The sequence below is a fragment of the Hemiscyllium ocellatum genome, chromosome 32, assembly GCF_020745735.1.
Source record: "Hemiscyllium ocellatum isolate sHemOce1 chromosome 32, sHemOce1.pat.X.cur, whole genome shotgun sequence".
In the NCBI taxonomy this organism is placed as follows: Eukaryota; Metazoa; Chordata; class Chondrichthyes; order Orectolobiformes; family Hemiscylliidae; genus Hemiscyllium; species Hemiscyllium ocellatum.
Window position 1 is genome coordinate 17,796,885 of NC_083432.1, and position 15,547 is coordinate 17,812,431.

General features: G+C 43.4%; 1 protein-coding gene across 1 annotated transcript in view; it reads left to right on the forward strand.

Moving 5' to 3' along the window:
- LOC132830724 (sodium channel protein type 4 subunit alpha-like) overlaps positions 1-13,109 on the forward strand; it is a 199,848-nt gene extending 186,739 nt beyond the window's left edge. Inside the window, exons 27-28 of the mRNA XM_060848557.1 lie at positions 3,694-3,964; positions 11,130-13,109. Coding sequence (XP_060704540.1) covers positions 3,694-3,964; positions 11,130-12,568 — 1,710 coding nt within the window. The 3' untranslated portion in view covers positions 12,569-13,109. The remainder of the gene's footprint in view (positions 1-3,693; positions 3,965-11,129) is intronic.
- The last annotated feature ends 2,438 nt before the right edge of the window (positions 13,110-15,547 follow it).

Below are 15,547 nucleotides of genomic sequence, written 5' to 3' on the forward strand. Positions count from 1 at the left end.
ATAGAATGCATGATCATAGAATCTCTACAGTGTGGAAGCAGGCTATTCAACCCATCAAGTCAACACCAATCCTCCAAATAGCAACCCAATCTGGACCCACTCCCAACCCTATTCATATCACCCTGTATTTCCCATCACTAATCCACCTTACCTACACTTCCCTAGACACTATGGGTAATCTAACATGACCAATCCATGAAACCTGCACATCTTTGGAACATGGGAGGAAGCCAGAGTACCTGCAGGAACCCACACAGACAAGGAGAGAACATGCAAACTCCACACAGACAGTTGCCCAAGGGTGGAATCAAATTCAGGTGTCTGGTGCTGTGAAGCAGTAGCGCTAACCACTGTGCCACTGTACTGTCCTTATATGAAAATTCTGTGTTCAGTCAGAGAAAATGCAGCCTTTGATGTAGTGCTTTACAATCAATGAATTATTTTTGACCTGTAATTACTATAGTCACATTTATTGGTCAGAGCATTGAGTACAGGAGTTGGGAGGTCATGTTGCAGCTGAACAATGGTTCGGACACTTTTGGAATATTGTGTGCAATTCTGGTCTCCAATCAGGATGTTATGAAACTTGGAAGGGTTCAGAAAAGGTTTACAAGGATGTTGCCAGGGTTGGAAAGTTTAACCATAGGGAGAGATTGAGGCTGTTTTCCCAGGAGCATCGGACGCTGAGTGGTGACCTTACAGAGGCTTATAAAATCTTGAAGGGCATAGATAGGGTAAATAGAAAAAGGTGTTTTTTTCCTGGGGTGGGGGGAGTCCAGAACTAGAGCGCATAGGTTTAAGGTGAGAGGTCAAAGAATAAAATGGGACCTAAGGGGCAACTTTTTCATGCAGAGGGTGGTATGTATATGGAATGTGCTGCCAGAGGAAGTGGTGGAGGCTGGTACAATTACAACATTTAAAAGGCATTTGGATAGGTATATGAAAAGGAAGGGTTTACAGGGATATGGGCCAAGTGGGACTAGATTAATTTAGGGTATCTAGTTGGCATGGACATGTTGGACCGTGTTATACATCTCTATGACTCTATGTTGGCAAACATGATAACCAATTTACAAATAAGCTTACACCTAAGGTGATCATAGAATTTACTTGAGCGGCATTGACAGAAGCAGAAATATCGGCCAGAACATTAGGAAATTCCTTTGCTATTCTTTCAGCCGTATTGGCAGGACCATGATGTCCTGAAGTCTTTTCTGTGGGTGGAACTGAGCATGATGCAGCAGTCCCTTGGTACTGCACTCAAGTGCTATTCTATCTTATGTGCTTCTGAAATGGAGCTTGAAAAAGACTGGGAGTGTAATTTCTGACCCATGTTGACATTTATATATGCAGCCTACTGGGGCCATGCCACTTGAAAGTTCAAGATTTAGTGCAGCAAACATGATGAGAATGAAGTCTCCCACTCACTTCAGTTCACAGTTTGAGCTACATTGCCTGCAATAGGCCAAGTAAGAAACAGGGAGAAAGTGAGGACTGTAGATGCTGGAGATCAGAGTCAAAAAGTGTGATGCTGGAAAAGCACAGCTGGTCAGGCAGCAGCCGAAGAGCAAGAAAGTCAATGTTTTGAGCATAAGCTCTTCATCTTCATCCTGATGAAATGCTTATGCTTGAAACATTAACTCTCCTGCTCCTGGGATGCTGTCTGACCTGCTGTGCTTTTCCAGCGCCACACTCTTTGACTCTGAGTTAGAAACGGGTAGTTTCCACCAGGCTGTTATCGTGTGGATCCCAGTAAGCAGCTCATCTGAAAGTACTCTTGACATTATTAGGATTGACACAATCATCTCTGCCAATGTTGTGGAACGTTGAGTTTAGTTATATGACATTGATTTATTTTCAAAAATTCTAAGCGTTAACCAATGTCCTACCACACTGCTGCAAATCTGCCTTTCAATGTATGAGTTTCTATGATTCGATGTACACTACATCCACATTCTGCTGCAAATGCAGATGGAGTTTAATTTAGATAAATGCGAGGTGCTGCATTTTGGGAAAGCAAATCTTAGCAGAACTTATACACATAAGAGTAAGGCCCGAGGGAGTGTTGCTGAATAAAGAGTTCTTGCAGTACAGGTTCAATAGTTCCTTGAAAGTGGAGTTGCAGGTGGGGTAGTGAAGAAGGCATTTGGTATGCTTACCTTTATTGGTCAGAGTACTGAGTACAGGAATTGGGAGGTCATGTTGCAGCTATACAGGACATTGGTTAGGCCACTGTTGGAATATTGTGTGCAATTCCGGTCTCCTTCCAAACAGAAGGATGTTGTGAAACTTGAAAGGGTTCAGAAAAGATTTACAAGGATGTTTCCAGGGTTGGAGGATTTGAGCTATAGGGAGAGGCTGAATAGGCTGGGGCTGTTTTCCCTGTAGTGTTGGAGGCTGAGCTTATAGAGGTTTATAAAATCATGAGGGGCATGGATAGGATAAATAGACAATGTCTCTTCCCTGGCGTGGATGAGTCCAAAACTAGAGGGCATAGGTTTAAGGTAAGAGGGGAGAGATTTAAAAGAGACTTAAGGGGCAACTTTTTCATACAGAGGGTGATACGTTTATGGAATGAGCTGCCAGAGGAGGTGGTGGAGGCTAGTACAATTGCAACATTTAAAAGGCATTTGGATGGGTATATGAATAGGAAGGTTTGGAGGGATATGGGCCGAGTGCCGGCAGGTGGGACTAGATTGGGTTGGGATATCTGGTTGGCATGGACAGGTTGGACCAAAGGGTCTGTTTCCATGCTGTACATCTCTGTGACTCTATGACTGAATATAATTGATTATTTACAAATGCTAATTCTTGCAATCTCTTAAATTCAGAAAATTAAGTCGATAGTTTAGTATGTCGCTGACACTGAAAATTGTTTGAGCCAAGACCGTAAGTGATTAAATGGTGTCACGTTCGGGTTTCAAATATCTTTAATGTTTCAATTGGAATGGTTCAAAGCAATAAAGCTCCTATCCAAATGCAAATTCTTCTTGTTGTTGTAAGACAAAAAGAATACAGTAGGAGATACAGCTGAACAATATCAAAGTCCTTCAGAGCTGGAATGGGGTTTAGTAGAATGTGAAAAACCCAAAGTGAGCACAATGTGTTTGTCAGTGGATTTTTACATTTTTGGCATCACCAAATAACTTCTGAGCTTCCCAATCAATTAATGTGAACCGTTTTGATGATGACCCACAAGGCAGTTTCACCTCCAGTGTTTAAAAGAACAAGAGGGTCTAGTAATATTGCGATTTAATGGCAATTCCAGTTGGAAGAACAGCAGAAGAAATTGGCAGTGTCTGCACCCAAACCTTTATGCTCAACAATGTTAAAATTTCACTCAATGTGTAAATATAAGAGGGTGCGATGGGTTTAATTTCAACAAATTGATGAGGAAGCATGTTTATGAGAAACCATGACAGGACAGTTCAAAGGATCAATTGAAATATTTCTAGCATATGAAACATATTTGATCTGTCAACAGTTCCATTCTGATAGCTCAGATATTAAACATCGATTGGTTTTAAACCTGTTAAAGAGCTTCGGTTATAAGTTCTGTTGAATCCTTCGAACTATCTTATAATTTACATCCTCTAATTTACATGTTAGTCAGACATAATATGATGAATATTACTAATGTCAAGTATTTAGACATTGGCAACTCATTTCTTCCCCTTTCCTTCCCTGCCCCAGAATAAATGTCAAGGATTGTTCTTTGATTTTGTCAGCAAGCAAGCCTTTGATATCTTCATCATGATTCTCATCTGCCTCAACATGGTAACTATGATGATAGAAACAGATGACCAAAGTGAAGAAAAAACTGATATTCTTTACTGGATCAACTTGGTGTTTATTGTTGTGTTTACGAGTGAATGTGTGCTCAAGATCATCGCTTTAAGATACTATTACTTCACCATTGGCTGGAACATTTTTGACTTTGTTGTGGTGATTCTTTCAATTGTGGGTAAGTTAGAAATTGAGATGCATTTGTATTGAAAACTTGTGTTTTTGAGTTTTGAGCTTTGTCGTCTTTCGCGTAATGATTAATCCAAAGCATTGACTGAGTAAGGTGCGGAAGTGTTAGGAGGAAGGATCTATATAAATCCTTGCAAAATAATATTTTTCTCCCGTTATTTATCTGAGCTCCAAATTCAGAAGAATAACACCAAATGTGTCAATGTGACATGTTCCCATTTCTCATACCAGGTATCTTTTGCCTTTTCAACCTCAATTGCCAACTTAGTGCCAATTTTAATATTTTAAATTCTGGATACGTTGCACCAGGAACTAACCTGAAACTGCCTAAATTCAATTTTGTTCTTTTTTTAATGGTCAACAGACAGAAGACTCTTATCTCAATTTGAGGGAGACTCCAGACAAAATGTAAAAGCAATGACTCCAGATGCTGATAACCAGAATCTGGATTAGTGGTGCTGGAAAAGCACAACAGTTCAGGCAACATCTGAGGAGCAGGAAAATCGACATTTCGGGCAAAAGCCTTTCATCAGGAATACAGGCAGAGAGCCTGAAGGGTGGAGAGATAAATGAGAGGAGGGTGGGGGTGGGGAGAAAGCAGCATAGAGTACAATAGGTGAGTGGGGGAGGGGATGAAGGTGATACGTCAGGGAGGAGGATGGGGCAGGTAGCAAAGAGTGCAGTGGGTGGATGGGGGTGGGATGAAGGTGATACGTCAGGGAGGAGGGTGGAGTGGATAGGCGGAAAAGAAGATGGGCAAGTAGGACAAGTCATGGGGACAGTGCTGAGCTAGAAGTTTGGAACTGGGGTGAGGTGGGGAAAGGGAAAATGAGGAAACTGTTGAAGTCCACATTGATTCCTTGGAGTTGAAGGGTTCCGAGGTGGAAGATAAGGGGTTCTTCCTCCAGGCGTCGGATGGTGAGGGAGCGGCAGTGAAGGAGGCCCAGGACCTCCATGTCCTCGGCAGAGTGGGAGGGGGAGTTGAAATGTTGGGCCACAGGGCGGTGTGGTTGATTGGTGACATCACTTCCACCCCTCACACCATCGCTGATGTCACATGCTCAGTGACTTCCGCCCCACTCCACTGCCGTGTTTGCCACCACTTCCGCCCCCACCAGCGCCACTCACCTGCATTCTGCTGACACGGCCCCCCCACAGATCCCACTGTCACCATCCCCGCTCCCCCAGAACCCTGAGGGGAACACCACCCCTGCTCATGACTCCACCCCCACTCCCCCACCACCACACCCACTCCAGTTACTGGCTCCATCCTCACTCCCAACTCCACACCCACACCAGATCCCAGCTCCCACTCCTGCCGAGTTTTCACCATCCCTCCAGACCTCCCCCTCACTGAGGACAAACGATCAGTCCTCAGCAAAGGACTCACCTTCATCCCCCTCCGCCCACGCATCAATGAATTTAATACACGCCGTGACGTCGAACACTTCTTCCACCGCCTCCGCCTCCAAGCTTACTTTTACAATCAGGACTCCCGCCCACCTTCCGCGGACCCCTTCACACACCTCCAAAACACTGCATCCACCTGGACACTCCGCGCTGGCCTATTACCTGCCCTTGACCTCTTCATTTCCAACAACCGCCTCAACCGGTCTACCCACCTCCCCAACTCCAACGTCTCACCCTCATAACGCGCAGCCCTCCAATCCCTCTGCTCCAATCCCGACCTCACCATCAAGCCTGCAGATAAAGGGGGCGCAGTGGTAGTCTGGCGTACTGACCTCTACACCGCTGAAGCCAGACGCCAACTTGAAGACACCTCTTCCTACTGCCCCCTCGATCATGACCCCACCCCCATCACCAAACCATCATACACCTCCCAGACCATACAGAACCTCATCACATCAGGAGATCTCCCACCCACAGCTTCCAACCTAATAACGTGGGAACCCCACACTGCCTGGTTGTACCTCCTTCCCAAGATCCACAAGCCTGACCACCCTGGCCGACCCATTGTCTCAGCATACTCCTGCCCCACTGAACTCATTTCTACTTACCTCGACACTGTCCTATCCCCCCTAGTCCAGGAACTCCCCACATATGCCCTCCACCTCCTCCAAGGCTTCCGTTTCCCTGGCCCCCAACACTTCATCTTCACCATGGATATCTAATCCCTCTACATCTCTATCCGCCGTGACCAGGGCCTCCAAGCCCTCCGTTTCTTCCTCTCCCGATGTCCCCAACATACCCTTCTACCGACACTCTCATCTGTTTGGCCAAACTGGTCCTCACCCTTAATAATTTCTCCTTCGAATCCTCCCACTTCCTCCTGATCAAAGCGGTAGCCATGGGCACCCGTACAAGCCCCAGTTATGTCTGTCTCTTTGTTGGCTACGTAGAACAGTCCATCTTCCATAATTACACCGGTACCACTCCCCACCTCTTCCTCCGCTACATTGATGACTGCATTGGCGCCACCTCGTGCTCCCACAACGAGGTTGAGCAATTCATCAACTTCACCAACACATTCCACCCTGACCTTAAATTTACCTGGACCATCTCTGACACCTCTCTCCCCTTTCTGGACCTCTCCATCTCTATTAATGATGACCAACTTAACACTGACATTTTTTACGAACCCACCGACTCCCACAGCTACCTGGATTACACCTTTTCCCACCCTACCTCTTGCAAAAATGCCATCCAATATTCCCAATTCCTATGCCTCCACCGTATCTGCTCCCAGGAAGACCAGTTCCACCACAGAACCCACCAGATGGCCTCCTTCTTTACAGACCGCAATTGCCCTTCCCATGTGGTCAAAGATGCCCTCCAATACATCTCGTCCACATCCCGCACCTCTGCCCTCAGACCCCACCCCTGCAACCGTAACAAGGACAGAACACCCCTGGTGCTCAACTTCCACCCTACCAACCTTCGCATAAACCAAATCATCCGCAGACATTTTCACCACCTCCAAATGGACCCCACCACCAGGGATATATTTCCCTCCCATTCCTTTCCACCTTCCGCAAAGTCCTTCCCTCCGTGACTACCTGGTCATGTCCACGCCCCCCTACAACCCACCCTCCCATCCTGGCATCTTCCCCTGCCACCGCAGGAATTGCAAAACCTGTGACCACACCTCCTCCCTCACCTCCATCCAAGGCCCTAAAGGAGCCTTACATATCCATCATTTACGTGCACATCCACCAATATAATTTATTGTATCCGTTGCTCCCGATGTGGTCTCCTCTATATTGGGGAGACTGGACGCCTCCTAGCAGAGCGCTTTAGAGAACAACTCTGGGACACCCGCACCAATCAACCACACCACCCTGTGGCCCAACATTTCAACTCCCCCTCCCACTCTGCCGAGGATATGGAGGTCCTGGGCCTCTTTCATCACAGCACCCTCATCACCTGACGCCTGGAGGAAGACCGCCTCATCTTCCAACTCGGAACCCTTCAACTCCAGGGTATCAATGTGGACTTCAACAGTTTCCTCATTTCCTCTTTCCCCACCTCATCCCAGTTCTAAAGTTCCAGCTCAGCACTGTCCCCATGACTTGTCCTACCTGCCTATCTTCTTATCCACCTATCCACTCCACCCTCCTCCCTGATGTATCACCTTCATCCCACCCCCATCCACCCATTGTACTCTTTGCTACCTGCCCCCACCCTCCTCCCTGATCTATCACCTTCATCCCCTCCCTCACTCACCTATTGTACTCTATGCTACTTTCTCCCCACCCCCACCCTCCTCTCATTTATCTTTCCACCCTTCAGGGTCTCTGCCTGTATTCCTGATGAAAGGCTTTTGCCCAAAATGTCGATTTTCCTGCTCCTCGGATGCTGCCTGAACTGCTGTGCTTTTCCAGCATCACTAATCCAGAATGCAGACAAAATGTGAGAATCTAACTCATTATGCACTCAATATCTCTTATAACTTGACTTCCTAGATGATTCTAACGAATATACTAAATTCTGAAGATTTGTCATGTCATCAGTACTTGCCATGATGGTCCTCTGCCACATTGGAGTTCCACGCAGTCATGAAAAATGATTGTTCATCCATAATCATCACTGCACTGAGCAATCACAACAAAACATTGGCCAAAGATCAGCTTTGAGCTTTGAATTAGATTTTAAAAGTTCATTGTCTACCTTCAATCCAGCATTCTAGCTTAAAATTTCCAACTGATTCTGCCCGGTAACAGGGCATAACATGATTGAGTGCAAACTCTGTGATTCATCAGAAATAATGTTTCTGCTTGACTTGCATCCACTTAATGTCCCTGCAAGTTTTGGGGCTATCCACTGCTCTGGAAGTAGCTATCAGTTTGCAGCTACATATATTAATACCACTTTGCCAAATCAGTGTCTGTAAACATTTCTGCAATTTTCTAACATAGTCAGTAAAGGTCTCATTCATTCATTTACCCATCTAAAATGGATTTCCGGAGTAAGATTTGTACCATTCCCTTTCAAGCATTTAATGAACTTTTATCTCTTTTTAATGTTTCCATTCTGTTAGTAAAGAGGCTTAAGAGTCAGAGAAATTTTTCACTTAATTCATTCATGGGCTGGTCAGCATTTATTCTCATCCCTCGTTGCCCTTGAGGAGGGGTGGTGAGCTACCTTTTTGACCCTCTGCAGTCCACATGCTGTAGGTTAACTCACAATGCCCTTAGCATGGGAATTCCAGAATTTCAACCCAACCACAGTGAAGGAATTATAATATATTTCCCAGTTAGGTCTTGTTGCATTTGAGCAAGAACTGCTCCAGTATCTGAGAATTTGCAAATCATGTTGAACATTGCGCAATTATTGGCAAATATCCCCACTTCTGACCCAATGATGGCCAATCAAGTCTACACCAGTCAAAAACAATCCCCTGCCTATTTTAATCCCATTTTCCAGCACTTGGTCCATAAACCGAATGCCTTGCCATCACAAGTGTACATCTGCATCTACCACCATTACACGCAATGAGTATCCACCATCCACTGGATTGACTGGGGTTGTTCTCCTTAGACCACAGAGGATTGGATGGGGGCATAATTGGTTAAAAGAGTTTTCCTTACAATCCCTCCAAATCTTGTGCCCTTACCTTAAATCCAGGCTTTCTGGTAATTGGTTGTTCTGCCAAAGGGAAAAGTTTTTTTTAATGCCTTTCCTGTCTGTGTCCCTTATAATTTTATCCAATTCAATCATGCCCCCATCCAATTCTGTGTTCTAACAAGACCAGCCACAGCCAATCCAATTTCTGTTCATAACCAAAACTCTCCAGTCCCGGCATCCTGATAAATCTCCTCTACACCCTCTCCAATGCTATCCCTTCCCACCTAGAATGTGGATTCCAGAAATGCATGCCATACTGTAGCTGCGGTCTATCCAACATTTTGCAGTTTCAGCATAACCTCCCTGCTCTTAAACTGTACCGTGGATTCATAACAAGTGTTCTGGCACTGCTATTTTCTTTGGTATATCTATGATATGGGACAAAGGAAAGTCCAATAGGAAGCCCCTTTTCTGATGTGGAAGTGAAATGAAGGGATATCAATTCATCCAGAAATAACCTTGGCCCATGTACCAATATCCTTTTACATCTTCTCATTCACTCTTCAAAACAAAAGGGACAATGTTTCTCATCCAGGGTGCTCCATTGAGAATGTAGATGAGTACTAAGGCCAATCTGCATCTGAAGGTTCTGCTGCAAACAGGACTATTGTAGTTTGGATGAGTTGCTGGTTCGAGATTTCTCTCCTTGTGTTTATCTTGGCTTCTGATATCCGCCTGCTTTTGAAGGAGGCTGGACAAAATTTTATATTTGTTTATGCCAGGTGTAACAGTACTGAGCAAGTGTCTCCCAATTCCTATTACCTCAAACATGTCCTCCCAAGCAGTGGCTACCCAGAAGGAAAGACCAGTAAAATTGGCAAATTGGGCATACTCTCTCCAGCACATAGACTGCAGTGATTCAAGAGACAGCTCACCACCACCATCTTAAAGGCAACAAGGGATGGGCAATAAATGCTGGCCAGTTCAGCATTACCATATTCCAGAAGTGAAAAAGAGTATTGGCCTGACTCATCGTGTATACTACTGAATGGTGGACCAGTATGCTGATTTCCAAGTACTTTTTTTTACTGGCTTTTCTATTTGGACCTGTAGAACTGACTGTCCAAGTCTCTGGGTCAGCAACCAGCCAAGTCAAATACCAGCCAAAACCTACCACCTGTGGCTAACATGCCTCATGGATATGCCAGTTATCTCCACCTCCTATTGCTGCCCGGCTTGTTATGTTCTTCAGTCTCCTTCAAGTCTACCTTGGATTCCAGCATCTGCACTTTTTTTTGTCGCTAATCAAGTATTCTTTTCAATGATACAGCAGTGTTATCCCACAGAGAGCTTCCCCGGAGTGAAAAATTCCTTGTTGCCATCTCTCACTGTCCAGTTCAGTCATGAAGTTGGGAGGGAGTGATTTGAAGCTTTGCACACACAAAGACAAAATATCCTGCATAAAAGCAACAGATTTGTCAGCCCCTGAGTAGAAATAGGATAAAGACTGAAATTGCTGGAGAAACTCAACAGGTCTGGTAGCATTAGTGCAGAGAAAACAGAGTTAACATTATGAGTCCAGTGACCCAATTCAGATTTGGACTCATAATGTTAACTCTGTTTTCTCTGCACTGATGCTGTCATACCTGCTGAATTTCTCCAGCAATTTCTGGTTTTGTTTGTGGCTGGTATTTGCTTTAATTAAGAAATAGGGCAAAAACTAATGTTTCAGGTGTAGACTCATTTTCAAGACACAGTACCGGCATTATCTGTATTTTATATTGTATAGTCAATGGTTTGCCCGAAAGTGGGCACTGACATAATGCAACATGCCAACTCTTTGCCACCCAAATTTCATAGTGTCAACATCAATCTTAATACATTTATTCTGGGAGACAGATTTAAAAATAAAAATTAGAAATTAAAGATATTGGAAATGCATACAGTTGGCCACCACCATAAAACTAGTGATTTAATGTATCAGTGGGAGCTAAGAAATCAATACATTTTTCTCTTTCATGTTGACAAGCGCACTGCACTTTGCATTTTTATTTCAGACAGCCACCATTTGTAGTTATTCTTTGTAAATTGAAACAATTATTCATATCACTTCTTTTGATTTGTTTCAGGTATTATGTTGGCAGATATAATAGAGAAGTACTTTGTATCACCTACTCTGTTCAGAGTTATTAGATTGGCCAGGATTGGTCGGGTCCTGCGACTTATCAGAGGAGCTAAAGGAATTCGAACTCTGCTATTTGCCTTGATGATGTCACTTCCTGCTTTGTTCAACATTGGCCTTTTGCTGTTTCTGGTGATGTTCATCTATTCTATTTTTGGAATGTCCAATTTTGCGTACGTGAAAAAGGAAGTAGGCATTGATGACATATTCAATTTTGAAACCTTTGGCAACAGCATGATCTGCCTGTTTCAGATCACCACCTCGGCTGGGTGGGATGGTCTGCTCTCGCCCATTATGAACAGCGGACTCCCTGATTGTGATCCTAATATAGCTAATCCAGGGACTGATGTTAAAGGGAATTGTGGAAATCCACCAGTCGGGGTCGTCTTTTTTGTCAGCTACATCATCATTTCCTTTCTGATTGTGGTGAACATGTACATCGCCATCATCTTGGAGAACTTCAATGTGGCCACTGAGGAGAGTGCGGAACCACTTTGCGAGGATGACTTTGAAATGTTCTATGAAGTCTGGGAAAAGTTTGACCCAGAGGCCACGCAATTTGTCGAGTACGCCAGATTGTCGGACTTTGTCGACACTCTGCAAGAGCCATTGCGAATTGCCAAACCGAATAAGATCAAGCTGATTACCATGGACTTACCGATGGTGTCAGGTGACAAGATCCACTGTCTGGATATCCTCTTTGCATTGACCAAGGAGGTGCTGGGGGAATCTGGAGAGATGGACACTCTGAAGGAGTCTATGGAGGAGAAGTTCATGGCTGCCAATCCTTCCAAGGTCTCGTATGAACCCATAACCACCACGCTGAGGCGGAAGCAAGAGGAGGTTTGTGCAATCAAGATTCAGCGAGCGTTCCGGCGTCACTTGCTGAAACGCTCTGTCAAACATGCATCCTATTTGTACCGCCGGAGTGCGACTGATGCAATTCTCCACCATGAAGAGGCTCCAGAGAAAGAAGGGCTGCTTGCTGCTCGACTGAGTCAAAACTACGGTATATACCAGCCTGGCATAGTAGCTCCACCACCTTTAGCTCTGGAAGAAGCAACAACTCCTATAGAAGTATTAGCAACTCCCACAGAAGGGACAACTTCTACAGATGAAACCACAACTCCTACTGAAGGAGCAACAACTTCTACTGAAGAAGCAGTGACGCCTATAGAAGGAATTCCCATTGACACAGCAGCAACTCCTCAAGAAACACCAGCAACAGATGCAGCAGCAATTCACCAAAAAATGGCAGTTACCCCACTGGAAGCAGCCATACGCCCCCTAGAAGCTGCAATTACCCCTCTAGAAGCTTCAGTAAGTGCAGCCAAACCAGAAGACTGGATTCCTGAAACAAAGGACATTAGAGAATCAATTGTATAATTGGGGTTGAAAGTACTTGTAATGAAACAAGCATAAAAAACACAGCACAAGGTGCCAAGCTGTCTAGCACTAGTGCCTTCAAGAATGCTACTCCGTCTCTAGTTTTTGAGCACTGAGATTGCAGTCTACAAATGGGAAGTGTATTGTGCAACTGATCTTTGCAGTACAAGCCAGGAGGATCTACAGTACATTTACAGCCCTTGAGCCAGAGAAAAATGCCATCTTTTAAAAAAAAATCTCTCTAACATTCTTGACTGTAATCAACACTATGACAAAGTACTTAGCTGAAACTGGAATATGCATCTCTGCAGTCTCACAACTAGCCTTGTGTACAAGAGGGTAACATAGACTGTTGCTGTCCATAAAGAGATGTTTTGATCTATGTCTCCTTCTTCAGGAAAATGTGGTTGATCCTTGTACAGTAATTGGATTTATATCAGATCTCCTGATTTTAATTAATGCTGAACGTCAACCAAGGTGGCCTTTTGATAGTCATAGAAACAAAATCATTATCACATGGTGGGTTACCCCAAAGATCATTACTTCAGTTTCATTTCAAAGTTGTTCAACTTATAAATCCATTTAGCTCTTTCAATACTGTGCTTTTACCAATCAAATAAATGACAGATGTTTAAAATATATGCAGCATTCAGATTATCGTTGGAGATGAACTTTCATATAGTGCATTTCTATTGTACGAATGAATTCAAAATGAAAAGCCACTTAATTAATAGCTGTGTTATAATCTTTTTGAAACTCAGCTGTTCAGATACTATTTTAAATATAATAATTTTTGCATGCTGCAAGACACCAAAATAGATCGGCATTCAACAAGTCTCTCAATTACGGTTCTTTGGTGTAAATGCGTTAGACGGTGACACAAGTTCTGTCTGCAGTATGTGGAGCCCGATATGGTACGTTAATATATCAGGGTAGATATTGTTACTGCTGTAATGATTTTTACTGCCACCGTGCTATTTGTCAAATCCTGAGTCCTTCCTTTAGTTCAAGTTGAAGTAACAATTAAATTCTTTTGCAACTTCACCAAGAAGAACAGTCCTTTGCTTAGACGAACTTAAAACATAGATTAAACATACTGATTCTAAAATGTTAATTCGTTAACAGTTTGCTTTCAATCAGTGAATTATTCAGAACAACCTTGAATACTCTCTTTGTGAATATATTAAAGAAGATTTTTACAGCTTGTAGTGCTTCGAGAAATTGGCTTGAAAGTTAAAACCTGAAGATCTTTTGAAATAGATTTGGTAAATGAGGCAAATTTGGAACTCTTGCAATTTGTTTCTCAGTAGTACAGCATATTCGACTAAAAGTAGACAGCTGAGAGGCATGCACCCAGCCTGAGAGAAAGGTTTTTATTGATGTTGCTATAGACAATCTTTATCTAACTTCCCACTTTTTTGGCGAATTTCAGATTCGTGCATCCATAATTTTTTTCCCCACCTCCTGGGATAAGTAACAAACAAGAGAACTGTAGCTAATCAAGGAGTCCTCTAATAATAAAGTCTGTCTGACCTCCCATGTGCAATCAAACATTCTGTCAGCACACTAAGATAGCACATGGTTTTCCAGATTACTTTACTCTTGCCTTCCATATATCATTATCGCCTCATTCTTCAGAAATCTACCTTTCTTGGCGATCCAAAGAAACCAGTCTACCAAATGACCACTGGAATCTTCTACCACAATGTCCCCTTCTCTGGAAAAGATAGTCAACTGCATGCCCTGCTGTCTCAGTTTGTAGAGTTGGCACCTGGTAATAATCCATCCCCTCACCTCAAACATACTCTCAACTTGCATGAAGTCTCTAATTTCTAGAATCATTAATAAAAGTTTTCATATAGGGTCATCAGGAGCTGGAGTAGACCAGTCAGCCTTTCAAAGCTGTATTCATTCGTGTAGATTGCCATTGATGTGCACCTCAACTCCATTGTTCTACCTTTGGTCCATGTATTCCAGATACTGTTTGCTAACAAAAATCTCCCCACCTCAATCTTGAAAGTTTCAATTATCCTGGCATTCAGTATTTAGATAGAATTCTAAATGTCCACTACCTTTTGTGTGAGAATTTGGTCCTTAATTTTGTTTCTAAATGGCCTGGCTTTAATATTGGCACTATTCTTTTTAGTTCTTGATTCTTCAACTCAAGTAAGTTGCTTCTCTATGTACATTCTACCCCTCAACATGTTATACTCCAGGGAATACAATTTCAGTTCATGCAAACTGTCCTCCTTGGAATCTGACCAACATCCATGTTCATAGGTTTCTAACAGTAAGGAGCTCCTGGACAACAATGCTGTTGACCTAAGTCTTTGGGAAATGTGGAAGTTTAAGGTCAACAAGTTCATATAGAATTTGCAGTGTGTAAGAAGTGTCACATCACATCTGAGAGCCTTGGACATTTTACCGGAATAATGGTTGGGCTCTTTTAACAGAATAAAACATTATCAACATAGCCACATGATTGTGACACACCAACTTCATCACTTTATGGTCATATCTTGGGCAACCCATTTTTAAACTTGAACTTGAACAAACTGCAAGGAGGAAGTGTTGCAAATATTCACCCTACACCTGAGGTCAAGTCTGTGTCATGCAAACTTGTCGAGGAAACTTGCTGTTTGTAATCCAAAAGAGAAAATGCTGGAAAATCTCAGCAGGTCTGGCAGCATCTGTAAGGAGAGAAAAGAGCTGATGTTTCGAGTCTAACTGACCCTTTGTCAATTTGCTTTTATTGCTGGTTTTAATGCTGAGTTTTCGGATCAGGTTAAATCAATCCGCCACTCTGGTATTAACTCTAAATTGATACTAAGGTTGGGACTACTGTTCAAAGCCTGCTTTCAGACAATTGTCCAGAGGGCAAAAACAGTCAATAGAGTTTTTTTTTCTTTACAACAGTGCTTTGTGATGATGGAAGCAGGATTCATTAGGGGTTGTATTTTTCTGCAACAATGCTAGGTA